The sequence below is a fragment of the Catharus ustulatus genome, chromosome 14, assembly GCF_009819885.2.
Source record: "Catharus ustulatus isolate bCatUst1 chromosome 14, bCatUst1.pri.v2, whole genome shotgun sequence".
NCBI lineage: Eukaryota > Metazoa > Chordata > Aves > Passeriformes > Turdidae > Catharus > Catharus ustulatus.
Genome location: NC_046234.1, coordinates 8,259,183 through 8,286,811, shown reverse-complemented (window position 1 = coordinate 8,286,811; position 27,629 = coordinate 8,259,183). Strand labels below are relative to the sequence as shown.

General features: G+C 41.3%; 1 protein-coding gene and 1 long non-coding RNA gene across 5 annotated transcripts in view; one reads left to right on the top strand and one right to left on the bottom strand.

Annotated features, from left to right (window-relative positions):
* Window positions 1-764: 764 nt before the first annotated feature.
* Window positions 765-16,805, bottom strand: LOC117002805. 2 transcript variants are annotated; one of them, XR_004419410.1, is made up of 3 exons: window positions 16,717-16,805; window positions 3,310-3,396; window positions 765-872 (listed from the first exon to the last, which is right to left on the bottom strand). It is a non-coding gene; the product is annotated as an uncharacterized LOC117002805 (long non-coding RNA). The 2 variants fall into 2 exon arrangements; XR_004419411.1 differs by lacking the exon at window positions 765-872 and adding an exon at window positions 916-1,049.
* TMEM164 (transmembrane protein 164) overlaps window positions 16,044-27,629 on the top strand; it is a 32,172-nt gene continuing 20,586 nt past the window's right edge. The window contains exons 1-3 of one of the 3 annotated variants that reach the window (XM_033072241.1): window positions 16,044-16,123; window positions 16,550-17,112; window positions 26,706-26,755. In XM_033072241.1, the coding sequence (XP_032928132.1) occupies window positions 16,747-17,112; window positions 26,706-26,755 (416 nt within the window). In that variant the 5' untranslated portion in view covers window positions 16,044-16,123; window positions 16,550-16,746. Of the gene's footprint in view, window positions 16,124-16,241; window positions 16,322-16,549; window positions 17,113-26,705; window positions 26,756-27,629 lie in introns of those variants that run through there. The other 2 variants (XM_033072243.1, XM_033072244.1) reach the window with 2 other exon arrangements.

Here is a 27,629-nt window from a genome sequence, read left to right as displayed (position 1 = left end):
GACTGAGGGACAGGGAGAGGCAGGGGACTGACCCAAGGAACAGAACAGGGGTTGCTTTGGCTTGATGGAATAGGGTTTGTTATCCAGAGGGAGCAGCTGAGAGACGCTTCTTGTGTTCCCTAACTAGGGAATGCCTTTCAGAGTCTCCACAACTCCCCATATCTTTATTCATTAAGAAGGTTTAAGGATTTTTAAATTACATGTTTGAGGCAACTGAATGAACACAAAATGAAAAAAACAATCAAAAGCATTCAGAAGACAATTTTCAAAATGCAAGCCATCTCTTGAGTCTCCAGTGTCTGAACAGATGTTTTTTTAAGCGTCTTGGAGCTGGTAGGAAGGGAGGTGAGGTTTTCTTGGCATGCCAGGCCTTACAAAGGAGAAAGTTTCCTAACCCATTTTGAACACTTACCAAGAGGGAGCAGCTGAGAAAGGCCTCTCATGTTCCGTAACTAGAGAATGCGTTTCAGAGTCTCTACAATCCAGTTGTCCTGGTTTAGAGGACAGGTATCTGCTAAGAAAGGCAAGAGCCTCTCTTTGAAATGGAGAATGTAAACTGCCTCCCTCCAAATCATTATTCTAATTTTGAAATTAAGGGGCTCTCAGGCAAAGAGCTGGGAAATAGGAATAACAGTTTTTTACTATTTTATTAAAAATAGAAATACAGTACTAGAAAGAACAAACACAAAACACTGACACAATCAGAATACAACCTGACACCCTGTCAGTCAGGGTGTTGGTAGCAGTCTGACTAAATGGTGGCTGCAGTCCTCGTGCAGTGACAGATTTGGTTCTATTGAAGCAGTGCTCCTGTAGAAGGTGCAGTTTTCCTCCGAAGGTCCAGTGATGATGTGGAAAGGTCCGGTTTTCCTCTGGAATCCAGTGGAAAGAAGGCTGCTTTGGTGTTCCAAATCTCAGATTTTATCTAGGTAGGAAAGGTTTGGCTCTTCCCCCTGGCTGGAGCATCTCCCCATGGGATGATGGAACTTTATCAATCATACAGTGGGACTGAATGGCCCATTAGGAGACAATATTTTCGTGGAGGAAGGCTGGGTTGTGGAAAAGATAAAGAACAATGCCCCACCTGGTTTGAACAGATGGCCCATTAGCAGGATATCTCCCATGGAGATAAGGATCACTGCCTCACCTCGTTTTGGCAGATGGTGATAGAATACATACTTCTGGTCACATCTTGTGTTGCGACCTAAGACACCAGTCTAAAGTGCATGAACGCAGCTAACAGTAGCCACAACAGGCCAGACATACTACGAAGAGCCCTTAAGATTCGGATACATTATGGTGAAAAGTTGTCTTTATTTCTGTACTATTCTCACAAGGACCTCTTGAGTCTTATAATTTCCTTCAAAGAAATAATAAGATTTTAAATATGGTGTCCTAATTTAGTATGAAACCATTTGGGGAATTCATTAGAATGAAGACTAGACTTCAGTGAGGACCTTGACTTCAATAGTTTTTCTGTTTACGTATGTGATGGCAGAAGTTTTTGACAGGAACAGCAAGGCCAGTTCCTAACTGATACTTTTTTCCACTTTTTTTTTTTAATTTAGAACTTAGAGAGAAAAAAAAATTACTTGTTCACCTTAACTTTGTTCCAAGTTTTCATTTGAGCTCAATTCTTAAAAAAATAGAATACTTAATTTTAAAAAGTAGCAGTAGTCCTAAGCATGTATGTTTGTGGGCTGGCTGCTGTGTCAGCTGCATTTCTGAGGAACATGGAACAGGTAAGAACAAGCAATATCCTCTGTGGTACTCCTGTACATGTTGTTCTCACAGGAAGCAGTTGCAGGTGCATATATTCCTCCAAATTTGCAAAATGAGAAATAATATTGGTAAGGTTAGAATGACTCAACTTACTGCTTATGTGTTTGTAGCCATTCCAATAAGCCTTGAGGGCAAATAAACATCAGTAGATTGCATGAGGGACAGATATCATGTTTGTGTCCAAACCTTATTTCGGTGCAGCAAGGAGTACTTAACTCATTTTGGAGTAATCGGCTTCCTGTGTAACAATTTACCTATTACAGAAAGATTAAATGGTGTGTTTCTTTGGGCATTTCTTAAAGTGAAAAAAACTAAATCAACAGTCCTTAACATTGACAGACTGAGCTATTTTCTGTATGTAAAAACATAGAAATCTAAGAGAAATTCCTAAAATTTATTTGGTGATAGACTGGCAATCTACTTATATGCAAGCCTTATAAAGTCTTGTTATTGTGAATTATGAAGTATGATTTTTTAAATGACCTGTAAGTGTTCCTCTTGGAACATCTGTTTCTAGGGTTGTAAATCCCTTTAAAAATCAGTACAAACTAATCCTGATTTTATCAGATATATTTCCTTTCTGTATCAGAGATTGCTGTGACCAGAGGGTAAAATTATGGAGTTGCAACACAAAACTCCAGCCCAAGGACAGAAGTATTGCATATGCTTTAAAGCAAGTGAGTAGCTTTCAAGTACTGAAATACTCTGCACCTCCTGTCTTAATTCCAGCAAGCTGCCAGTCTGCCCTGACATGCTTCAGGAGTTGTGTTTCAGCCTGTTCCTGAAATGGTAAGGGAGAACTCACAAGAAGACAGTCTTGCAGCTTCCATTCTTTAATGATTTACAAGACACTGCACCTATAAGAATCTCATTTACTCAGCTTGTGAAAATGTCAGGATTTTGCTGGAATTAAAATTGTATTCTTTTAATTCTGTCTTTGTAGCAAAGCTTTGAGTTTTGTTTTTTTCTAGCACAACCCCTTTCTTCGGAGATTGATCACTGGACTGTTTCCCATCAACCCAATACAATTACTTCCATAGCACTGTGGAATATTGAAAAAAGAACACAAATTCCAGGAGAAATATCCTTTAAAATATAATTTATAGACAGTTTGCTGTAGTGATACAGACCTCTTCAGCAATTTTGGCTGTTACACTGAACAGTGTAAGAAAGGTATGTGAGTATTTGGTAATCTTTTTCAGACCCTTTAGGAGCCACCCATAAAACATTCCCCACATGCACTTTTACCTCTCCCATCCACTTAGGTCTGTATCAGCTCTTGCTTACATGAACAAAGATGCCAGAATAACAAGTTCCTACATTCTCAATAGCATTTTTCAGTCAACAGGTCAAGATTTCCTTTGCATAGTAACTGCATCGCCAAAATCTGTTTGGTCTAAATTGGTCTGTTTCCATTTATAATATTTGTGGTACACAAAACATTTATCCATGAAAAAAAAAAGCAGAAATGTCATACAAAGATGGAAAGTGCAGCTCAAAGTAGAAAAAAGGTATTTGAATTCTTACCTTAAAAAGTGCTTCCTGTGAATGAAGGATTTGACTCGGTACTCAGATCTGTAATCTCATTTGTAATGAAGAGTCCAGTCTGTAACGCTGTGGCAAAGTTAACAAAACTGATTCTTAAATGCTTGCACTTGGAACATTGACTTTTGGTAGCAAAACAGAAGAGAATTCTACTTGCACAATCAGTTTGTCATATCAGTGGCTGCTACCTACTTGTACATGTTCCTCAGGTTTATAGTTAACGTCATTGTCAAATGATGTATGCAACAAATATTAATGGGATATACTTAATTTACACAATACTTCTAATTGCTGTGCTTTTGTTTTTGTTGGTAGTTCTATTACAAGTTAATTATTGGAGCCAGTTATTTAATTTATTCACATGACCATATACACAAATCGTTTGCAAAAAATAACTGTTATTGTTGTAGCAGCTACAGAAGGAGTAAATGCTTGTGAATGAAGGCGAGTTCCCTGGGACTGGGGAAGGGAATAGCTGCATTGTGGGGTGCTCTCTGCCCCTGCTACTCCGGTACTCAGGGTCCAACACTGCCCAAAAGCAGACACCACCACCGCCCCTCCTGTCCACCTCATCTCTCTGTTATCTGCTCTATCTGGCTCCACAGCCCAGCCCAGGTATCAGTATTACACAGCTGATAAGTACCCTGATAACAGTTTCTTCTTGCTCAGATGAATAGTATCACTTACAGACCTATTTTCTTACCAGACAATGATACTTAAGGTGATGCTAGGGAGTTTCAGCTTTAGCCTCTGCTAGCTAGATAATTTAACTCCTTCATTGGTATACAATGGAAGCATGCTCACATAAAAGACTTGTAGCAACTCGAGAAAATGAGAAGGCAGTGCAAAAATAGGCAGGGTAAGAAATGGTACATTATATCCACTGGATGAGCAGCCCGAGAAATTCCATCTCTTACCAAGTTTTAGAGTATTATGTTTCATTACTTCATCCAACTGTATTATTAGGCCTAACGAGAGATGCCTTGCTTATCTCCTCATTATCAAGGACACAAACAGCTGCACGGCTGTTTTTCCTTTAAGTATTATTGATCAGCATTGAAAATACCACCCTTCAGGAGAAAAGTTGGGAGCAGCCCAAGTGTCAGCCCAGGGCACCAGAGCACAGCAGTGGCAGCTCCTTCTCTCCCCTCAGGCACAAGTGAGGGCCAGTTCTGCCTGCAGAGGCTGCTCGGCAAACAGAACATGTGCAGTGTGTAGCACAGGATTTTCAGTTCTAGTTCTCTAGAACCTAGTTCTCAGAATTTGAAGGGTTGCTTAAAGCAAAGCAGTTATATATGTCTTTCTAGGACATGTTTTCACACTGGACTGATGTACGTCACAGTAAGATCTGAACTCCCCCAATACCAGCTATGTGTTGGGCTGATATAATAAGTTCACAACTTCTTATAAGCAAACTTCTCATATTAGAAAGGAACTCTTATAATTTGGAGACTGTTGCGGTGGGGGCCTGGTGGTTGGAGTGCTGTGACCTTCCCAGAGAAGTGTCCTGAAAAGGAGGTTCAGGTAGCACAGGCATGTCTGTGCTCCCGGGCGGCTCTTCTGGGAATCCGCTTTGGTGACACTGAAGAGAGGGACAGGAGCATCGTATGGTGCTCCACAGAGAAGTTTATTGAGCTTCTGCCACAAAGGGAACCAGGGACAAAGGCAGCTCCAAAAGGGTCTGAGGGAGCAGGGTTTGTATGGGGAGAGCAGGGGTGGGGTGGAGCAACAAATCAGCTGAGGGCTCAGGGGCAGAGCAGAGGGGGAAGGACCAGTGGGGTACAAACAAATTGCATAGGGAAGCATGCTGGGGGGAATTTTCCTCACTATAACACAGAGGTTAGCACCTGAGGGCATTCCCTCCAGGGAAATGGGGGAGATTCTTTCTTAGTTGAATCGCTGGCCTCCACAGGAGACAAACCACATAATTAAACACAAGTTCATTCTTTCCCTTTTTTATCTCTGCTGTCTATCAGATTTTGTTTTATACTGGAACTTGACAAAACACTGCTGTGGCTGGAGAATTAAAAGCTATGTCCCTATTCAGTGTTATTCAATGTTACACCGACATTCACCTCCCTTCCCAGAAATGGCTGCCCACAGGAGAAAGGCCTTTAGACTGAAATATTGCTGTGCAGAGTAAACAAGAACTCCTATGAGCAGCAGAGCTGATGAAGCCTTCCGGGTTTTTAATAGATTTGACACTCTAGCTCTTTTTTTTCCATGGATTCCCTGTTTAATAAGGATAACCTCTCAGTGCTGGCTGTGAGCAGAGCTGCACTGAAGGGGAAAGTGCCTGCGGCCGAGAGGAGCATTACTGGGTCCCTGCTCTGTTTGTTATTAATTCCACAGCTGTTGTTTTGTTTGCTTTATTATACATACTAGTAAAGAACTGTTATTCCTATTCTCATATCTTTGCCTGAGAGACCCTTAATTTCAAAATTATAATTCAGAAAGGAGGGGTTTACATTTTTCATTCCAAGGGAGGCTCCTGCCTTCCTTAGCAGACACCTGTCTCTCAAACCAAGACAAGGTACCATCCCAAATCGCCAGCGAGTGGTGCCACTCACATAGTGTACTCATTTTATTTTCAAATGAGCTTCCCTTGAACTGCTCTGCCTTTTTAGTATGGCAGTGATCAATGACACCTTTGCTAAAAATCACCTGCTTCCAAGAAAGGAAAGGACAGCTGTTTAATAGCAGTGAGAACTCTATTCTGGAATACTCTTTTCCTCTGAGGTGCAAAATAGGCTAAAGCCAGGCAGGACCGGGGCTGCCACCTGCTGTGCACCATCAATTTTGTTCCCTGTTAAAAAAGTGAGTAATTTTGTAACACAAGGTTAATTGCACAAGTTAGATGTCTAGCCTGATTTCCTTCATAAAAAGTCATCTAGAGGAGAGGAATTTGACACAGGTGGCAATGGGAGAAATTTCTTGAAGCACAGGCAAGTTCACTGGTGCACACTCTTAGGGTCTCCAGGCAAGGTCACGGTGGTAGGTGCCTCACCTGAGAGGGTCACACACACTGCTTTGTGACATGTGGTACTGTCTACATGTGTACAACCCAATGTACATCAACCTTTACAAAAGAAATATCTCAAAATACCAACTTCTGGAGACATTCAAACTATTTTATACAGCACATGAATGAATGTATAAGAAGTGTCTGCCACCCTACAGATAAAACAAACTTTCTGCTAAATGTTCACCAAATTGCACTTGTCTGCTTGACTGACGATTTCTTTCCTTTTGGTTTGGGTTTTGTTTGTTTTGTTTTGTTTTAAGAAAAGCAGACTTTGTATAGATACCAAGTATTTTTTAAATATCCTTGTTTCACTTACATAATTTGTAGATCCTAGAATCTCACTGCACTACAGAAATAAGAGTAGGCATGCACTAGTATTGTGATGTAGATTTTAAAGAATATTTTAATGAGAAAACTACTTTACTCTGTTTGTGTGGCTGAACCTCTAGAATTTTTTTAGCTTATATAGCAGCCATTTGTGCTCTTTTGACTTAATAAAACAGCTGCAAACAGATCTGAGAAACAGGAAGAGCCTGAAATGTTTTAAGCTGGCACATAAGGAGTTTTGTTCTTCTTCCCCCCTTCTTTGGATGACTTTTTCAATGACATGCTCCTGGATAAACAGAAAAATCTGTTGCCATATGATATGCTGGGTAACTGTAAAGCTGTACTGAGTACCATAGCATTGACCTCCCATCCAGGCTAGAAGGGATTGTGTCAGGGTTGGGACTGTGGAAGAAATCTTCCCAGTAATCAGCCATGGGAGAAAACTCAGCCCCCAGCTCTGAAACATGTGCATACCATCAGCCAAGCTGTGAAAATGCTCACATGGACACAAGCCGTGAATCCTGATAAATATAGAAAGCTCTGTGGTAAATGTTTTTAAGGTTTATGAAAAAGCCTAAGAGAGGCTGAGCTATCTGGAAATCACAGACCTGAAAAACTGTTTTTCAACCCCTGTTCTATTACTGGAAACTGTTAGCAGCAATCCACTGATGTGGGATGAATGAAAGAGCCAATGACTACGTGATTCATCTGGATACCAAGATGAGAACATAAGCTGAGATATTAAATCTGCATGAGATATATATTTTCTTGTTTCCTTCAAACACAGTGCACTACATTGGCCTCAGCAAATTACATAAACCCTCTTATATTTAAACATCACCTCATTAACAATAAATGCAATCCTTTCATATTTCAAGAAAACTTAGTTCAAGTTATTGATCATGAAATACCAGTCCAGGGATTGCTGCAGTTTAGAGCTAGTTCCTTTCTACCCCATCTCATCTGAGAACTAACATGAGAACACAATTCCTGCCTTCCTTCCTGCAAACACTGACTCCTTTTCCTAACTTCTGTTCTATCAAAATGCTTGGTGTACCTAGGCCCCAGCCAAGATCTCAGTGACCACGTGTCCATCATGCTTTTTGCAGAACAGGCACACATTCCTGGAATTTAAAGTAGAATTCCCTTATAGAAGAGTATTGTGTCTCATGCAAGTGTGTCATATATTGTTAGAATAGAACTAGTTCAATTCAGAGAAACAGAATCATAGAATGGCCAGGGTTGGAATCTCATTCCATCCACTAGATCAGGCTGCTGCATCCTCACAGGGAAGAATTTCTACCTAGTATCTAACCTAAACCAGCTCCTTTTCAATTTAAAGCCATTCTTCCTTGTCCTGTCACTCCATGCCTGTGTCAAAACTCACTCTCCAGCTCTCTTGGAGCCCCTTCAGGCACTGCAAGGTGCTCTAAGGCCTCCCTGGAGCCTTCTCCAGACTGAACACTCCCAACTCTCAGCCTGATTAATAGTAAATTTTTACTATTTAATTTCCTATGGGTAGAAAAGTGGTCATAGCAACATTCTCAAGGGATAAACCAACAAAACTTGTACTGCTACTGAAAGCAAAGTGTGTGTATGTGGGTTATTGTATTAGCTATAGAGCATTGGGATGAGAATTTCAGGGAGTGAGCAACCACCAGAGGGCTCACAGCTCCTTCCAGACTGTTCAAAAAATGTTTAAATCTTCTTTAACAAAGCACTAAAACAGGACCTGTGTCCTGTGTGAAGCTCCTACTCTTTGTGAAATGCACTAGTTTGCACAGAAAACATGCCAGCATACCCACTTTTTCTCAATAACTTATTAAGATGCACTAAAGACATACCTCACCATGGTCCAGACCATGGGTACAGCGGAATCTCTACTCCAGCACCTCCTTCTTCACTGTCTGCAGTTGTTTCTCTCACTTATTCTCACTTCTTTCCTCCACTGCAGTTGCACAGGGGTCATTGTCTCTTCTGAAATCTGTTATCCCAGAGCTGTTGTCTCTGTTGTGCTGGGCACAGCCTTGTCCAGCAGTGGGTCTGTCCTGGAGCCAGCCAGCCTTGGCTCTGTTGGACGTCAGGAAATCTTCTGACAGCTTCACAGAAGCCACCCCTGTAGCCCCCTCAACTACCAAATCCAATACAAAGGTATAAGAGTAGCTTTTTGGTATTTTAAAGCATCTGGTTTCAGGGGTTATATTCACAGAAATGCTCAAGTGTGTGACTGATACCTGTGCATGATAATAAATGATGGGAGGCTGTAACAGAATCCAGATTTGGCTCAGAAATCTTTGTGAAAAATGGACACTGCTTGATCACTCACTGTAAAGCTGAGGTATCCAACACCTCCTTCCCAAATATCACAAGACATAAAAATACACTGTGATAACACAATTATATAACACAATAGGCCTGGCCATATAATATTCCATGACAGAATGAAATGGTACAAATTACATACAATTTAATTAACCATAGATTACACCATGTTATAGTTCTCCTTCCCATCTTTCTCAGTTTCTGAGACTACCTTTACATTTGTTTTACATTATGTTAAATTATAGCAGTTCTCTGAATTTGAGCACCAAATATCACTGTGGTTTTAACAACAAAAGTAAATTCTATATAGAAGGTTATGGAAGACACAAATCTCAAATCTCTTGAGTTGAGGTTCATAAATAGTGACAGTGTCTCAATCTGAAATTAATTCTTAGTTTTAAAAGTAAGAACTCAGTTGTAGCCAAAAGGGTTTTCAGTATTTCATCATGGTACTCAATAAACTGTGGAAAAACAGAGCAAAAATAGAAAGCACACATTCTTCTACATGCATATTTATGTAGATTTAGAGTGTACCTCCTACGTATACCAGTCACAGCTTAAATCAACTCTAACAAACAATTAGAGACTAAGAAATTTGCTGTTAAGGCTCAGCTTCCAAGTTCATGCAGTGTCATCTAGCAAGTTTCTGCTGGTGCTTTATATTATTTCCAGTCCATCTGGTCAAAAACATGAGACTGTGATATGCTTTTTAAACTTCTATTTTGAATGTTTCTAGTTGACATTTACTTATTTTCTGGTATTGTCTAGCATAAGTTCTGGCTGAATTAGCTGACAGGGAGAGATATGATGAATCTTCCATCTTTCTCTCAAGAAAATTCCTTGAGAGGAAATAAGCAATTACACTACCACAAGCCTTTCTTTAAATTCATAAAAAATGCATGTGAGCAACTGACTCAATAGAAGGAAGTCAGAAAAACTGATGGAAGAATCTCTATGAACCTTGATTTGTAGCAAGAGGAAAAAAAAACCCAACTAAACAAAAAAATAAGAACAAACAAATCCACTCTGTAGTGAGTGGCTTGCTGTAAGCATCTGCTTCCCTGAGACCACTGAGGTGTCCTGCATGGAGGTTTATGGTGAAGATCTCCCTGGGGCAGGGATACTCTCAGGGTGCCCCTCGAGGCTGGGAGAGCCCTTACCCAGTATCTAATATCTGCAGCAAGGTAGGAATGTTTGATGTCACAACTAAACATGCATTGCATGCTCCTGACACGGATCTACACCCAGCTACAGCTTCACTGTGAGCAGGGCAGCCAGCAGCAGGGTTTGACTGCCAGCAGCCTATCAGAGTCTGTCCTGTGTTCAAAGCAATAATCAGCCCTTGCCACAGTCAGTAAAGCATTGCTTGTGGCTTTCACAAGTGATCCAGGCTTTGATTACTTTCTGAGAAATGGATAAAATGAGAAGAATCTTCTTAAGACTATAAAAGCACTTCAGGAGTTAGTAGAACCCAGCCTGGGGTGTCAAAGCCATACTAACAACAAAAAGCACATTGAAAATAAGGTCAGAAGAAGGATGTAGATGTATAGACTCTAGAAGATTTGACCTTGGTAGGGAAGCAATTGTCCTAATTTGTGAAGGGAAAATACATTCGATTTAATTCCTGGGCTACAAGGAATGAAACAGGAAGGCCAAGTGAAAACTGAAAAGAGGGGGGATGTAAGTAGGAAGCCAAAGAGACTGTGGTTTCTGTTTTGCACAGCAGCAGGCCTTCTGGTTTACAACTGTTGTTGCTTTCTGCATACACAACTTGAATATATTCATGCCCATAGTCTGCAAGTGCTGCCCTAAACTGTTTTGAGTCTCATTTTGACTGCTCAAAGCATTTCCAGACTGCAATTATGTGCCCAGTACTGTTCTTCAGCCAAAAAAAATTACAAACAAGGAAGATCTGTGAATATCATTATTCACCAGAAACATTTCAGACTTAAAATATTATTTGCTTTGTTGCTCGTTTAGCTTGTGAGTTCTTGTTGTTTTGTTTTCTTGTAATACCTCCTATACAACAAGAGCACAAAGTCTCTAGTACAGCTACAGGTGTAACTACACACTGATGTGTACAATCACATTTCTAAAGTACAGCAGCAGAGCTTGATACTGAGGAAGGGTCTCAATCGATTTCATTAAATTCAAAGTATTTGAGGACAGGCTAAAGCTAAGCATGTGCTTGAATACAGGGAATAAAACAGAGAGTACAGTGGAACTGATAAAGGGGCCTGATATCTTAGGCCTGATCAAGCAGAAACTGTGGGTGAGATAGACTCAGATAAATGCTGCCTGGGCAAGAAGTGACCAGGAAACATGTTGTGAAACTTTGTGATAAGATAATGTTACCAGTCGACATGATGTCATGAAGAATGTGTAACCAACGGGAAATTGTTACCAAAAATAGGACGCTATGAAAGTGCCATAAAGTAAAACCCTATATAAACACCTTGTATACTCAATAAAATTGGCTTCCAATCCAAACTCTGCTGTCCCCATCTCTCCATTGCCGATATTTGAATGCTCTTTTGAATAAGAATTGAGCTCTTTTACTCCTTCTGCTTTGAAGTCCAACTTGTGACGCTTGTTGAGATCTACCACATGCAAGATTTTAGGCCTTGCCTTTACTTTCAGACTCACGTAAGATGGAATTTGTGAATGATACATTAGAGAGAGACAAGATGTAGAGTTTTGTTTTCCAGAGAGAGCATAAGCTGCCTTTAAATTCATGACTTGTCAGAGTGGAGCTGCCCCACAGATGCAGCGATCCAGGAGCTGAGGGTAACCACGCAGAGGCGCTGACTGGAACAAGGGCTCATCCCAGAGCATCCAGGCTGGGAGAACAGGGCTGGAATGGTGACAGGCGCTGCAAGAGTCCAGCAATCATAAAGAAAGGGAGAAGTGAGGGGGGACAAGTCAGGTCCTGGGTCAGTCCAGGAAGCCCACTTGACAAGTCAGGAACAGCAAAGGCAGAGCTGATGACAGAATCTGCCTAAAGCCCAGCCTGGGAGAGGACTGGGGCTCTGAGTGGGCAAGGACTCCTGGTATGCCCAGGGCCTGGCATTTCTTCAGGCATTAACATTAAATTTCACCATTTTTATATTTAAAGAAGCCACTGACAGAAAAAGAAGTCTCATGCGAGATGCAAGAACAAGCCCCAGGCTCTCGTGCAAACATTTTAGTTGTAGAAATTATTGCTTTTAGAAAACCATTTCTATTGACATACGAGAGACATGTTTACAGTGGATTTTAGTAAGATCTTAACTTAGACAAAGGATGAGAAGAAATGGTTAATAAACAGACAAGTGCAACACCTTAGTTTTCAGTCAACAATACTAAATTGTTTTTCACAGATTTCAGGGTGCTTTTCAAAGAAGCTGAAGAAACTCAGAGAGAATGAATGAAGAACTGTACCCAAGCCATCCAACAGATCAAGACCAGAGAACCAGATCTTTTGGATTTACTTTGAATCACAGTCTGAACCTGAATGATCCATATTGTGTTGATCCATATTGCATTGTTGTATCAGGATATTAAGTTTTATACCAACCATGTTCCTTTTTTCTAATGAGTGGAATATCACAGTAAGACAATAAATCAGCACCTCATCCATTGCCACAACCTGAAGTAGGATCATGTAGATCAGCAGAGTGCTCCAGGTTACACCTAACTCTGGAATTATAATTGTAAAGTTAATCAGCTTCCTCACACAGTCAACCAGAGCCCCAGAAAAATTAATTCTGGCATAAGACAGTGAGGCAGAAAATGAGTAGCAAGGGGAGAAAGAAAGACAGAGATGATTTATACCAGTATAATGTGCTGAACTATGATGTTACTTGATCTTACTAAGTATCTTCTTTATTTTCTTCTTTATTTATTTTAAAGTTACTCTTTATTTTAAATGTTTCCTGAATGGTCAAAAATGTTTTGAAATGTTATTCTGTGTCCTACCCCCAGCTTTGCATCACTTGCAAAATTGATAAGAATTTTCTCTGTTCTGTTTTTTAAATTGTTAATATCAATAAGACAGACACCCAGACTGAAGACAGGCTCTAGAAAACCAGCAATATATCCTTTCCTTTGGTCAGTGGACTATTTCTTGCTGTGAAGCACTCCTTGCTGTGCAGGAAGTTTTGTACAGATCTCATAAGACATTCATCCAGACTGCATTTCTTTAACTCTTTAAAGAAAATGTCATGTAAGTGTCATAAACATAATCAAGCTGACAACAGGCTCTGTCCTTTCCATAAGGCCTGTTCCCTATTGGAAGAAAAAAATCAAGTGATCTGGTGTGATTTATTTGTGACAGATCCATGTTGACTGTGATTGTTCTCTGGTTATCATCTAGGTGCTAATAATAGTTTGTGAGGTTTATTTGTCCAAGGATTTTAAAATGAATTTAAGTTAGTTACACTTAAATCGAGCTGTATTTCTCTGGCTCCACCCCTCCTCTGGTAACAGCAATGTACATTTGCATCTTGTTTTTCCAGCATCTCATTCACCTTCTTAATTCTTCAACTGTCTTTCAATCACATTCAGTAGACTCAGACTGAAAACATTTTTCATCTGAGTGCTCCTTATCTGTTCTTTACTTCCTCTGAGCTAATTTTGTTCTCAGCATCACCAGTCCCAACTATTTGCTTTTGCAAGGTCTTTTTTGTAAGTCTAATACAACAGAGACACCAATCCCTTTAGCTGTCCTCATAATTTGTTGGTAGATTTTCTTCTCTGTTGACTAGGGAGTTAATAATTTCTCTATATCCTTCTTAGTACAAACATATGTAAAGAGCAGTTTTTATATGGTAGCTCTTGACAGTTCAATGGTTTTGCAGCAATACCTTTTTTTAGTATTTCTTTCTTATTCTTAGTGATTTGACCCATCTTCCTTTGTATTTTCTTCATGTGCTTAAGGTCAATAGAGACCTCATGATGTAGCCAAGCTAAGCTTACTGCTATTTCTTTTCCACTCACAACTGGGATAAATGGTCCTTTGAATTATTTTCTAAAGCATCATTCCTTTTCTTAACGCCTTTCTTTAAACTTCCTCCCTATGAGGTCTTGACTATAGATTGCTTAAATCTTTAGCTTTCATGAGTCCTGTCCTTATTTAGCTGTTCTCTTTCCTTCCTCTTCAATGGAGAACAAGCTGTAATTTTGCAAATGCTCTTTTTTTGTGAGCAAAATGCTGCCCACTTTTATGTTTTCAGCCAGTTATTCTTCCCTGGCAGTCTGAAAAAACCACAATAACCTCAAACCCCCCAGCCAAACCCTCCTATTCTTGAGGCTAGTCCATATTCTAAATAAGTCACTACATCTGAAACACCAGCACTTGACAATGTACTGCTGCTCTAATGGAAGGTTTTTCACTTCACCAAAGATAAGCTCAGGAAAGACGTCAAAGAAACAGACCCCAGACACTGCCAAAGGTGAGAGACTGAAAAGCAGAGACAGAGTACAAAACTGCCTGGAATTGCTTCTAGGAGCAGTAGCTGTTCTCTTGTATGTGACTGAGGAACTGGAAAGGGACAGATCTGTCCCAGGTTGTTCATGGCAGCAGATAATCCAGTTGGGAGACTCCTAAGAGAAAATACTCTGTGCTTTGCGAGCAGTAATCCTGTGTTTTAGAAAATAGAGTATTTTTTAACAGTAATCCTACACCTTAGAAACAGACGAAGAAGAAAACTGCCAAGTATTAGTGGTGAAGTGCTTGTTTTGAGTACTCAAGCAGGGTTGTGCAGCACGCGTGTGTTGCAGGTGTGTGTGTGTCCAGTTAATTGGGGAGGCATTTACAGGAACACTGTGCTGCAGGTTTAGATCAACAGTGGTGTTTTAATCAGCAGTGACTGAAAAAACAGCATTTTGTAGAATTCTTATTAACCTCAAATTGTGGAAAGGAGGTCTTCAAGATTTTGGAAAAGCCTGGTGGGACCCCTTTTTTCCCAAAAAGGGAGTAATTTCTTCCACAGCAGAATGGCAGTGACATGCAGCCCCCAGCTTTACAGACCAGGTGTTGCTGCCCCTGTGTCTATATAGAAATCACCCAGTGATTTGACTCACCCAGTACTGATATCTGGACTTTTCAAACTTATTTGTGTAACTGAGCTTTTATTTTCAATTTAAACTCAACAGTTTGGCCAGTGATGGTGCTGTCCTAATGCTGTCCTGTGAAGAAGGAAAACCTTGAAATGATCAAGATGGGCAGAAGCGATGTACTGCATGCAGGTAATGTGAAATAAAATCTTTAGGAGACAGTTCTCAGGGGATGTCCATGGCTCTGACTGCCTTGGAAATATTCCCTTAACCTGCTACTCTCTCTGTATCTCTACAGACCTTTGCCTTTCAGACACAGAGTTACATATTTGCAACCTCTTCACAATGCCACCAACCAGGAACCAAACCCGGACTCTGCTGCACAGTGCACACACGGCAGTAAATCGTCTAAGCACACAGACAAATGAAGTCTGTGCTTTGTGCAAGGCACTGGGCACACCTGGCTGCAGGGCTGCAGGAACCTGTGTGTGACACTTTAGCACACCTGGCTGCAGGGCTGCAGGAACCTGTGTGCAACACGTTAGCACACCTGGCTGCAGGCACCTGTGTGCGACACTTGGGCACACCTGGCTGCAGGCACCTGTGTGCGACACTTGGGCACACCTGGCTGCAGGGCTGCAGGAACCTGTGTGCGACACTCGGGCACACCTGGCTGCAGGCACCTGCCCATGTCCAGACCGGAACTGAGCTGGAGCCCCGCTGGGGTTTGTCCCTTCCTCGGTCGACCTACCTATATCTGCTGCAATGGCACTTGAAAAACTCGTTTATCGAGTTAAGGTCACTGCCGATCAAGGTCGGCGCTGACGGGCGTACAGAGTTGTGCCCGGTCCTTGCCGCCCTCCTGGCGGTGGCACTGAGGGGGCGAACCGCAGGCAGCTGCGATAGGAGGGAGGAGGAGGAGTAAGGGAAGGCAGCCACGCGAAATCAGCGGCAGCGGGCGGGAGGGAGCCGCGGACGGGGAGCGCGCACCCGCCGAGGGAGGCGGGCGCAGCCGGGAAGGAGGGAGGAGCGGGCGGCCGGGCGCAGCCAATTCGGGCGACTCGTCCATTTTTCGGCGTGAGTCAGGCACGTTGGTGGGGTGATGCTGCGGCGTCGGGCGAGGGCCGGGCCAGCCGCGGGGGGCGGCCCGCTCGCTCGGGCCCGGAGTCTCGGCCGTGCCGGCCCCGCCGCGGAGCACAGCGGTGCTTCCTCCTTCCCGCCCCTCGCCGCGGCCCGCGCCATGGCCGGGGGCGCCGGGCCTGCCGCTCCCTGACACCCGCGGAGGTACCGCGCCGCGGCTGCGGGGGATGCTGGCGGGGGAAAGGGGCTGTGGGGGGACAGCGGGGCGGGCTGAGGGGGCTGCATGCAGCGCTGGCCGCGGGTAAGGGCAGCACAGGACCGGGAGGAAGGGGCGAGAGGCGGGCGGCAGAGCCGGGCGGGGAGAGGAGGGGTCCCGGGGCGGGGGTCTGGAGCTGGCAGGCTTCGTGGAGCTGCGGCCTCTGCCTCCCTCAGGCTGCTGCGTGCGGGACTCCTCCGGGCAGCGGAAGGGGAGAACTGCCCGTGCCCCGAGCGGAGCTGCCCGCTTCTCACGGAGCCTGGCAAGGAAGGGCTGCAGCTGGAGCCTCTTGGCGATCCCTGCTTCGTCAGCCAGCAGTGCTTTGATTCCGACTTGCTCCTACCTGCTCCTGGAGAAAAGGAACCGTCCCGCCATGTCTCGCTACAGCCTCCACAACCTCATGGACTGGATGTATGGCGGGGTGGACCCCAGCTTTGCCGGCAATGGAGGGCCGGAATGCGCCGCCTTTCTTTCCGGCCAGCAGCGCTTGCTGGAGAGTTTGGTCTTCCTCAGTGTGGGCACCGTGGAGATCCTCGTGTCCCTGTGGAAGCTCAGGCAGCAGCATGCCCGGGAGCTGGAGACTCTGCTGCAGCAGCCCCAGACTAAGCAGGAGAGCCTGGGCAAGAACGTGCTGCTGGTGCTGCTCTGCCTCATCTTTGGGCTGGAGGTGGGCTTCAAGTTTGCCACCAGGACTGTCATTTACCTCCTGAATCCCTGCCACCTGGTAACCGTGATGCAGGTAAGGCTTGTGCAGGGACACCTGGAAGTTTGCTTTTGTGGTGTACTTGTAAAGAAGTGTCTTTATTTTTTTCCCCTCGTAGTTGTTTTGTGGACCAAAAGTGCCTAGCAAAAGTACAAATGCCAAGAATGTTATAAATATTTTAAAACTAAGCTCTTTAGTCAGTTAAATAGAAATCTATTTAAAAAAAAAAAGTCAGATGAAAAGGCGAAATTGTAGCTATAGCTAATGTCCAGATCTCTGGTTAAAAGTGTAAGTAATTACACTTTCAACCAGAAAGCCTCTCATCACTTGCCTTCACCTGATCCTTGCTTCAGAAATAGAAGGTGCTGTTTTCACTGACAGCAGTGCTAAAATTTGCAGCATATCTAATGAAAACAAGATTAATGGAAAACCAGCTATGCAATTTATGTGCAGCTTTTTAAAGGAAGTGCCTTCTAGGGGTGTGATTGTGTTTTGTTAAGGTGTTGGAGAAACAAATTACCTTTCTAATTTTAGAGGCTGAATAGTAAACAGGTGTTACCTGTTTCTCATATGTAGGGTGAGCAAACTGATGTGGCCTAACACGTGTGGATAAACAATTTCCTTTAATGTAATTCCTCACATTTCCTTGTGGCATGGTTGTTGATGTGCAATAATGTGCAGTTGGTGTAGATTTCAAAATAATGGATACATAGACAAACAGTTACTGAACTAGGATATCTGAAGCTTATAAGCCATGGTTTTTTATAGTCCCTTGTGTGTACTTAACTATCAAGTTCACTGAGCTTGTAAATGAGTGTGGGAAATGTCAAAAATATTATTATTTTGCTTATTTTTGTACCCTCAATACTGAACAGCTTAAACAATTAAAGGTGAAGAATTAATCGAAGAATGTCAAAAAGGTTTTCATGAAAGTTGCCATGACAGCAATGTCTGTTCTGACCAGGTATCTAATTTTGGTCTATTATGCCAACCTGCATTCAAATCTTTTTGTAAGTGGAAAGAACTAGTTCAGATGTGTCATTGCAAGGATGAAGTGTTGATCAAGTGAATGTATTTAACTGCCTCAACTGGTCTCATGGCTAATCAGCTTCCCAGAATTTGTTGCCATCCTGTCACCTGGTTGAATTACGTAGAAGTCATGTCACTCATTTCCTCTTCTGGGTTTTGTCTTTTTCCTTAGTTTTTGGAAGAAGAAGGGTGTTTCTTCACCACTGTCATGCATACAGCATCATTGAGAGAGAAATCCTTCAAGGCATAAAAAATTACATGTATTTTGTAACAAAGGTGAACGGAAACTGGTGCAGTTTCTCTGCTAGCTGTTTGTGCAGCATGCTTAGTTAGTGTGTGGTGCGGCAAGGGGAGAAGCCTGCGAAGGAATTCATACTGAGCTCTTTCTTTACATAAAAAATGGTCTTTGTGAAAATTATTTGAACACCTCAGTTAAAAAAGAAAACAAAAACAAGCCACAAACCACTGTCCTTTTAGGATTGGCAATATGATTGGACCACTGCTGCTGCCGACCTGACATAAAAGGGAAACCTTAATTCTCTAGGCTGTTTTAAACCTATTTGCCTTTCCATCGCAGGAAACAAGCATATGTTTAAGGAACCAGGGGTTTTATTTTGGAGACACTAATACTTTATAGTATTTCAGGGGACATCATTGTGATATTGAAATTTGCTATGTGAAGGAAATCTTTGAAGCTTCTGAGTGAGCAGCGCGAGAGGGAGGATTCCCTCAAGAGCAAAATACTATTGATTTCTTTACAAGCTTCATGAAGGAGACTTTGAGCAGCAGCCAGAGTGTGCTTCTTGAAAAGTATACACACAAGTGTTGTGTCCCTGTCTATGAACATGGCTTTAGTGAGGTGAAAGGAAAATTTCACTCTTTGCAATGTCAAAACAAATTATTTCAAACTGATTTTCTTTGTCTGTTCTGTGGTTTTTAAACTATAGTTTTTGTTTCATTTGTTCTAGTTTGAAAGCAAACCAGTGAGAGATTCCAAGTCAGAGCTTTAATTTAATAGGAAAATTAAAATAAATGCATTAGTACAAAACAAGTGATGGGAATCAGAATACAACCTGACACCTCGTCAGTCAGGATGCTGGTGGCAGTCCAATGGTGGCTGCAGTCCACTTGGAGCGATAGATGTGGTTCTGTTTAAACAGCAATGCTGTAGAAGTATGTGGTTTTCCTCTGAAGCTTGAGTGGTGGTGTAGAAGGGTCTGGTCTTCCTCTGGGAATCCTGTGGAAAAAGACTGTGGTGTTCCAAATCCCAGATTATATCCAGGTAGGAATGCTTGGCTTCTCCCCCTGGGTGGAGCATCTCCCAATGGGATGATGTAATTTTCTCAGTCATGCAATGAGACTCAGTGGCCCATTAACAGAAGATATCCCCCTGGAGGGAGGATGGGTCATGGAAGTGATAAAGAACACTGCTCCACCTTGTTTTAACAGATGGTAATAGAACACATACTTTTGGTTATGTCTCACATCGTAACCTAAGACATTACTTTTAAGTCATTACTGTTCATGTAGCAATTCTTAGTTTCAGATTTAGTGAAGGAGCAGTTAGAATTTATATCAAAAATTGTTTTGCATTATTTGTTCCTATACCCCCAGTTTGTAATTTGATGTACAGAATTTGCAACCTTCTATTCACAACCAAGGCAACTTAATGCAAATGAGTAAACACAGGTGTCTCTTGATGTCCTAAAGACACCTAGCTGGAGTTAACAGGCAATTAAGTGTAGACAGGAGCCAGACCTAAACTTTGTATTGCAAAAGATAAATTTGTAACCAAAAAATAAAAAAGTAAGGAAAAGGAGCAGAGGTTGTAGGAAACACTCGTAGGGTGATGTGATCTCAAAAGTTCCCTTCCAACCTTAATGATTATGTGATTATTATAATGCTTTTCTTTTTAAAAAGGATCTTCAGTTTTGAACACTGAAGGTTATGACTGACCAGTCTTTAGAAATTAAAACTGCATGTGTATAATTTTATTGAAACCTTAAGGAAGTGGCAGAAACATGACCGTGGTCTCATCCTAAAATGATAGGCCAGTCGTTCTTGTAAACTGTTGTGGATTTTGAACGTGACTTTAGTATCTCTAGGCCTTCTTCCAGAATGGTGGTTTAATACCAATCTTAAATAATTTTTGTAATTCTATTTTATTCTAGAAAGAGTTTTGCTAGGATAATTTCTCAGTGGTAAGTTCTCAGCTGGTCAGTTGTAGTTCTCTTCCAGTTCTTCACTGAATGATTCCACTGCGGCCGGTTAAGGAACGATACTTTGGAATTAAGAAAAGTGTGTTTGTAGGAAACGTCTGTTTTGCTGGGTTATTGCTTTGGTGATCCTTTTAGTCAAAGAAAAATAAACATAAAGGGGAAGCAATAGGTGGAAAGAAGTATAGGTTTCATCCAGTGATTTTGGTCTGATGTTTGCATAAATGAAATGAGTGTTAAGTTTATCTGCAGCTCAGTAAATACTAAATTCTGCGTTCCTTATTTCCAGTTCTGGCTTCTCTAGGGACCTGGATCTTTTTTGTCCTCTGTAAAAGAGGTTACTGTTTTTTGAAACAATGGGCTGTTTTCAGAGCTTACATAATAAACATAGCTTGACTGAATTCTGTGTTATTTGGGAATATATCCCAAAATATATCTAATTAATTATTTACTTCCTCATTTTTTTCCCTTTTAATTTGTGTGTGTGGTTCCCAAATGCTTTGTATTTGGAAGAATCGGTTATATTGTGGATATTTTTTTAATATTCTGTCTCTTCAAAACATTGAATTAAAATTAAAGGGACAAAATTTCCTATAAATATGTATAAATTTTTCAAAATACAAGTCTATAAACATAAGGTTTTTTTACAGCTGCAAGTTAACTTGTGTTGCTTTTTCTTACAGCTGGTGGCTAGAGAGGAAATGCATGCTGGTGTGTGGTGAAAAAGGGCAGATGAAGAAGAATTAAAGCATTGACAGCACCAGTGTTTCTTGGTGGCAAGCCTCATTTCTTGCAAAGGAGTGCATTTTCTTTCCAGGAAGATGATAGCAGCCTCAGGGACACAGATAGGAAGTGACAGCTCAGGAAACAATCCATCAGTTCCTTTATCCCCGGGCCTTCAGTGTTCCAGAACCATTGGTCTGGCCTTCAGAACACCAGGACATGCTTGGATAAGCAGCTTAATCTGCCCCTGGTTCCCAGAACTGTCAGGTTTTTTCTTAATTACTTTTAATTAAGTTACTTTTGTCTTAATTTGTCTTATTTGTACTATTTTAAAGCAATGATTTTGTTGTGTTTAAAAAACACAATCAGCTGAAGTTCAGAGGCTTTTACTGATACTGTAATTATTGTAATAATGCATATAGGACTGAGGAAAAGCTTTTCTGTGATAACTTTAACACTGTATGTTCTTTGTTTCACCACTGTGTTTACTTTTAGTATATCTCAGCATATAGTAGAGAAATCAGGAAATATTAGTGTGAGGCAAGTCACGGTTTCTCAGTCAGAAATAAGAGTATTTTTTTTGTTTAATATAAAGAGGATAGCAAATGTGTCCTAAGGCTGTGATTCTGTTTTATTTGTTTGAAGAGATTATGGAGCAGCCTTTTTAATTTAAACAAGATTTGGCTTTATCAACCAGTGATGCTTTAGTCCAGGTTACAGGTACCACATCGTGGTGCTGGTGAATGTTCTAGTTCAGCAATTGGAGTCTAAAGCTCTTAGTTAAGCCTTTGTTTTGAAGTTGTTAGAATTTGGAAATACTGATGTGCTTCAGGCTGTAATGCATTCTTAGATGATTCTCTCCTTTATTCTGAATATTCTTAGGAGAAAAGAATATAAAAAGTGGGGACTTGACAAGGGATATCTTGCTCTCTAAGCAGGAGTGGGAACTGCATGAAAAAGCTTAGCTTTCTCTGACCCCAAATATTTGCACTGTGTTATCATCTAAAGGCCACTAGATGAATGATTGGGTAATCAGATAGTGGTTTGTTTTGATGAGTTCATCACAGATTTAAAGCAAATATCGAAGTGTGACATGTGTAGTTTGAGCAACATATTAGGGAGATAAAGACCTCTTTTTGTTTCTTTTTTTCTTCTGTTTAGATTTACTTTTTTTCAGAATAGAACTATTAATAATTGTTTCAGTGTACTATCCGGTGTTAGAATATACTGCTGTTGAGTGTAATTTATATTTTAGGATGGATTTTTTTATCCTATTTGGCAGTTTCACACATCATTCCATGAAGGTTGTTTGCTGGTAACTAAAACTGATGTTTCAGGAGTAGCTGCCTGAGGCCATTAGGATTTCAGTGGCGCGGCGAAGGAAAACAGCAGCGGTAACCACACTGGACACCTTACAGATTCCAGGGACTGGGATATCTTTAATCTCATGATTTCCAGTCTAAGAAGCCCTTGTTTGCTGTCTCCTTGCCCTGCTGGCAATGTTGACAGTCCCAGTCTCAGATGATGAGTTTTACTGAAGGGGTTGTACACCAGCCACATCTCTTGCAGCCATTTGAACCGTGTCAGTGTTCACCAGGAGCAAGTCCTGCACTACAAATGGAAACCTGCAGAGTGTAATGGGACTCATGTTTCTGGTGGCATTTCCTCAGGGCTTTAGATTGATGTGGTGAGGGTTTATGAGTATTCAGATGGCCAAGTAATTAGTGTACAAATTTAATGGTTTGTGTTGTAATACTTTTGTTGCTTAGTGAAATACTGTCTTAAATTATCAGGAATAAAATGTATACCTTTTTATGGATTGTGTTACTACTTCATTGGTAAAAGTTGGCTGTTGTTAGGCTATTAGTTGCTTACTGTCTTGTATTTTTAAAGACTAAAAATTTCTGTTGTAAGATCCTACAAAATGAGGAATTTTGAACTGTGACAAGAAAAAAAGATGTTGGTGAATCAAGAGTAGAGCAGGGCTTTTGATGATGATTTTACTTTTGTAGGAAACCAATACAAAACATCCTGCTCAGGGGGAAAAGTAACAAAAGTGAATATGCATGTGAGAATCTTCTTGTGAACTCATGTGTCACTGATAGAGGGAGATGCAAATTAAGCTAAATTCAGTGTAAATTAAATTTTCTTGAGACATTTGAATTAGGATTTTTTTTTTAAATTCAGCCTCTTTGTTCTTTTACCTCAGATATATTTTTAATTGTCAGATTTTGTTTGAGCACTGATTTTAGAATGGGGAATGAAGTAAGCCACTGCTAATGAAGGGCTTGTGTAGATAGTAGTTAGAAAAAAAGGAAAAGTAACTTCACTGACCTGTGAAATGCTAATTCCTAAGGTGTGATAGCTAATGCACTCATGGAAAGACCTGAGTCATGTATTAATAATTAATCCTGAACTATGAGAAGTCTAGAAATCTTTTACCTAAGACTTTAAAAGGGAAGAAGGTGAATATGGGTTTGCTGATTAAACAAGCTAAGCCTGTGGAAGGGGAGACTAACCTAGAATGTCCCAATGAACATGCAGCATTTACAGTACATTAGATTGTAGAGGATGGAAGCTGTTTAGCTTGCTGTGCCTCTTCCATCCCTGGGTGGAACTGGGAAGCTGAGGGGTTGGAACCAGGGACAGGCAGCTCTTTATGTTCAGGAGTCTGGTTTATGTAACAGAGAAACTACTTTTACTGTAGCAGTTCTTAATTCTCTGCCAGCAGTGTTGCTTTGAATCATGAGTATCCTTAGTACTAGATTGACATAGGACACATTAATCCCTGAACCTGTCTGACAGCTGCAGTGAGGCAGCAGTGATTTTTCTGCTAAAAGATTAAATACATCCAACTTGCTCCTGTTTAGCAATTAGAATGTAACATCTTTTGGTATCTATTTTTTTCCCAAATTTAGCAGTCTGAACTTGTCAAACCACAGATATGTTTTTGATTTTTTAATTTAAATTTCCTTTTAGAAGGCAAGTGATGGCTTTTAAGTGATAGCTGACTTGATAGTTTCTACAGAAAGAAATGCTGACTCAAAGCTGCAGGATGGACCTGTTAAATTATTGCTTTCTGATAAATGATAGAATGATTGTTTTGAACTTACTTAAAAATTAATTTTAGAGTTGACTGACAAAATCTTTCACATCTTTTAAACTGTCCATCTACTTGGATCTTCCTTGTCTTATTGTGAGGGAAAACAGATGATTTTCACAAGTACAGTAAAGTACACTTAAACTTACCACCCTGAGGTAAGTGTACTTCACTCTATCTTAGCCTTTTAAACATACCTTTTAATCTCTTCTGCTCTGGAGAGTACTTTGATAGACCTAACAGAGGGAAAGTTTTTATTTCAATGCAGATTTATTAAAGCCTATCTCTAGCTCTTTAGTTCCTTTTGGTTTTAAATTCATTCCAGTTTTGGATGAATCCAGTTTCCATGAATTTTTCACACTGCTCTTAATATTGCCAGTAGAAATTAAAATATAACCTATTCAAGTTTTCATTTTGAAATAGTACAATAAACCAATCCATTTATGATCTGGTTAAGTAATCATGACTGAAATGTTTGAAAAAGAAGGATGTATTTTCCAGTCTGCTGCAAGGAGATACTAAATCAAACAGGCTGCTCAGGGACAGACAAGCTGCTATTCTGAAAGGTAAATGAAATATGTGCTACAGGTCCAGGGTTTTTAGGGGCAGTATGCTCAGCTGTCTTCTGCCAGCAGCTACTCAGACATCCCTAAGTGTTCCCATTGATCCTACTAGTGCTACTGTGATGTTACATCTGGAATGGTTGAAACTGTGTGACTTGCTCTGTTCTTCTCCAATTTTTGAATTGTCTTTTATCTCTAGGTTTTTGATCAAAATAAATGATCCTTGTTATGTATGTTTCTGTCTCAGCAGGGCTAGGACTGGTAGATGAAAAGCCTTTCATGACATGTTTTGACTGCACTGTCTGCCTCAGTGTACTGACTGAAAATTATTGTCAAAATTAAAATACTTTCGAGGGGAGCTCTTATGTGCAGTATTTTGTAGAGATTTGGAATGGTCTGGAATAAAAGAAAAGCAAAGATGCAGCCGACTCATGGGACCAAACAAATAAATCAGTGAGTTCTTCCTGTTTAATGCCTGGAGTGAGGCAATAGCATTCAATTAAGAGATATTTTAAGAGGTATTTTTCTTCAGAGAGAGTATTGCTGTCTCTTTTTGAGCAAAAGAGACTGTAAATCTTTGGAGAACAGCTCTTGAGATTTTTACTAGTTTTTATTTTAGAAATGTTGATTACCATCACTAACGGAATGCTGACAGGTCAAAGAAACTAGGAAATATTAGGCAAATGAAAATTTGCAGCTGACAAAACTTAGACTGGTTTTGGTTTGCCAACTCCATGTGGTTGACTTCTGAGGTAGTAGAAATTAGACTGTTAATTGCTTTAAAAATTAAGCCACGTAGAATTCCATACACCAACACTATGAGAAAAGGAACAACAAAAACTGACAAAGTTGTTTTAACTGTTGAAGTCCACCATCCCTGTGAGTCCCCAGCTTTTGAACAGTTCACTGAGCCAAACTTCAGATTCCTGCTTCACTTGTCTGATCAAGCTGCTCATGTTGTGGAGGGCTGTGCGGATGTTGGGAGTTTTTGAGGTTAGGTTCATGCAACTAAGTCCTTCAGATTCCTGGCACTCATGTCCATGTAGCAGCAGGAGAAAATCTATGGCAGCACGATTTTGGAGTGTGGCCTGCCTGGTAATTTCCTCGTCTTCTAGGAGGGAGCTGATGGCAGCGCATGTTAAATTTGCCTGTTTGAACACCCAGCACTCTGGGTGGCCCAATTCACCCAGGGCTTTGGCTACTGCAACCCATGGAAGGAACAGGGATACAGCAACTGTTTTTGACTTGGCCCAGTGAAAAACTTCAGATAAATTTGGGTCCAAATTGTCAGCACTTCTCTTTTGAGTTTTGTTGGCCGAATTGTTTTTATGAGTCCATTTCCAATTAAGGTTTGGTTGGGTGCTAACAGGGACAACCCCCCGAAGACCCTCCTAATAGCTGAGAAGGGATCCCTGCCCATGCCCAATCTCCACAAACTAAGAACAAACCCTTAGGGAGGCTTTTGGGACTTGAATGGTAGGGATTATCTGGTGCAACATGGCTCAGAATATGACACCACCTTTTGGCGGTGAACTCCTCCTGATACTGCAGTATGTTGTGAAAGGCCTTGGTGCTAGATAATGGGCTGAAGGTAAAGTGAATGCAGTATGGTGCTGGGGAGGAACCCAATAGCTCTAATTCTTGGGGTTCCTGAGCTGCTTTGGGCAGACTTGGCAGCCACTCCTCTATGGGGCTCTTAATCATTACAGCCTGCCAATGATGATTTTGGTGTGGTTGGATGCTGTGTGGCTCAGGACCTGGGTTGGGCACAGGTGTGTCAAAGCTGACTGGATATTCTCCAGCCTGCAGTGGGATCCCTACCAGGCAGGTGGACATAGGGTCTCTTGCTGCTGCAGTGGACAGGCACATGTTTTCTTGTTGGAGTGTCTGTGCCAGGCTCACCCAGATGTTTTGGCATGGCTGAAGGACGATCCATGCAGCTGTCAGGCTCTAAAAGAGGTCCTTGTCATTAATTTAAATTTGTTTCTGACATTTCAGATTTTTCTTCTTGCCTGTCCCCCATGTCAGACTGCAATGATTCTCTTCAGGTAATACCTCTTCCTTACTGTATTTGTCTACTTGTACAATGTATTTTAGAAGTTAATCACTGCTTAATTTATAAAATACTAAGGGAAATACCAAGTAGTAAAGGCATATTGGTTGGATTGAAAAATGATGCCTTGAAAAGGGTCAGGGCTTAAAGCAGAGTGTTGGGCCCCTTATCCTTGCTTCTTGTGTGTTGGTGGGTTTGGCCTTGCTTATGAACAGGGATTAGCTCAGTAACAGTGGATTAATGCAGATTAATGTACGAGCTACTATAATTTGGGTCATGGGCCTTGAACCTTTTTACCATCCTCTGTAGAAATTAGTAACTGCGCCTTGCTGGAAGCCGTGCAGGCAGTCTGGGTCTGATTTCAAAATTGTGGATAGGTACAGTTAAAGGGGCAAAGCAAATTCTCTTTGGCTTGATTGGATATTTCTCAGATCTGTGCAGTCTTTTCTACAATACTGCACACTGTTACTAACTTCAGGAGCCACAAGAGTCCCTGATGTGCAGGAGGCTCTGCTGGGCTGCAGCCCAAGTGTTGTGGGGAGGGTCAGGGACTTCCTGGGCAGTGGTATTTGGGAATGGCTGTAGTTGTCACCATGGCATTAAACTCTGCTCTTCCTTGTCCTGGTCTAGGCAAAAATGATGCTGGGGGAATGCCTTAGACAGGCTTTCTGCAGCTTTTCCCTGCATCCCTTGTTTCTGCAGGGATTATGCTGAACAAAGACCCTGTATTAGCATCTCTGTCTTGGAGAGTGTGAAAAGTGTGTCTGCTGTCCAGGAAATCTCTACTAAAGACCAGTTGTACAGCAGAGGCACAATATTTGTTGTTTTTCAGAACAGGTGTATCCATTTTCTAACACCCTGACTGCATA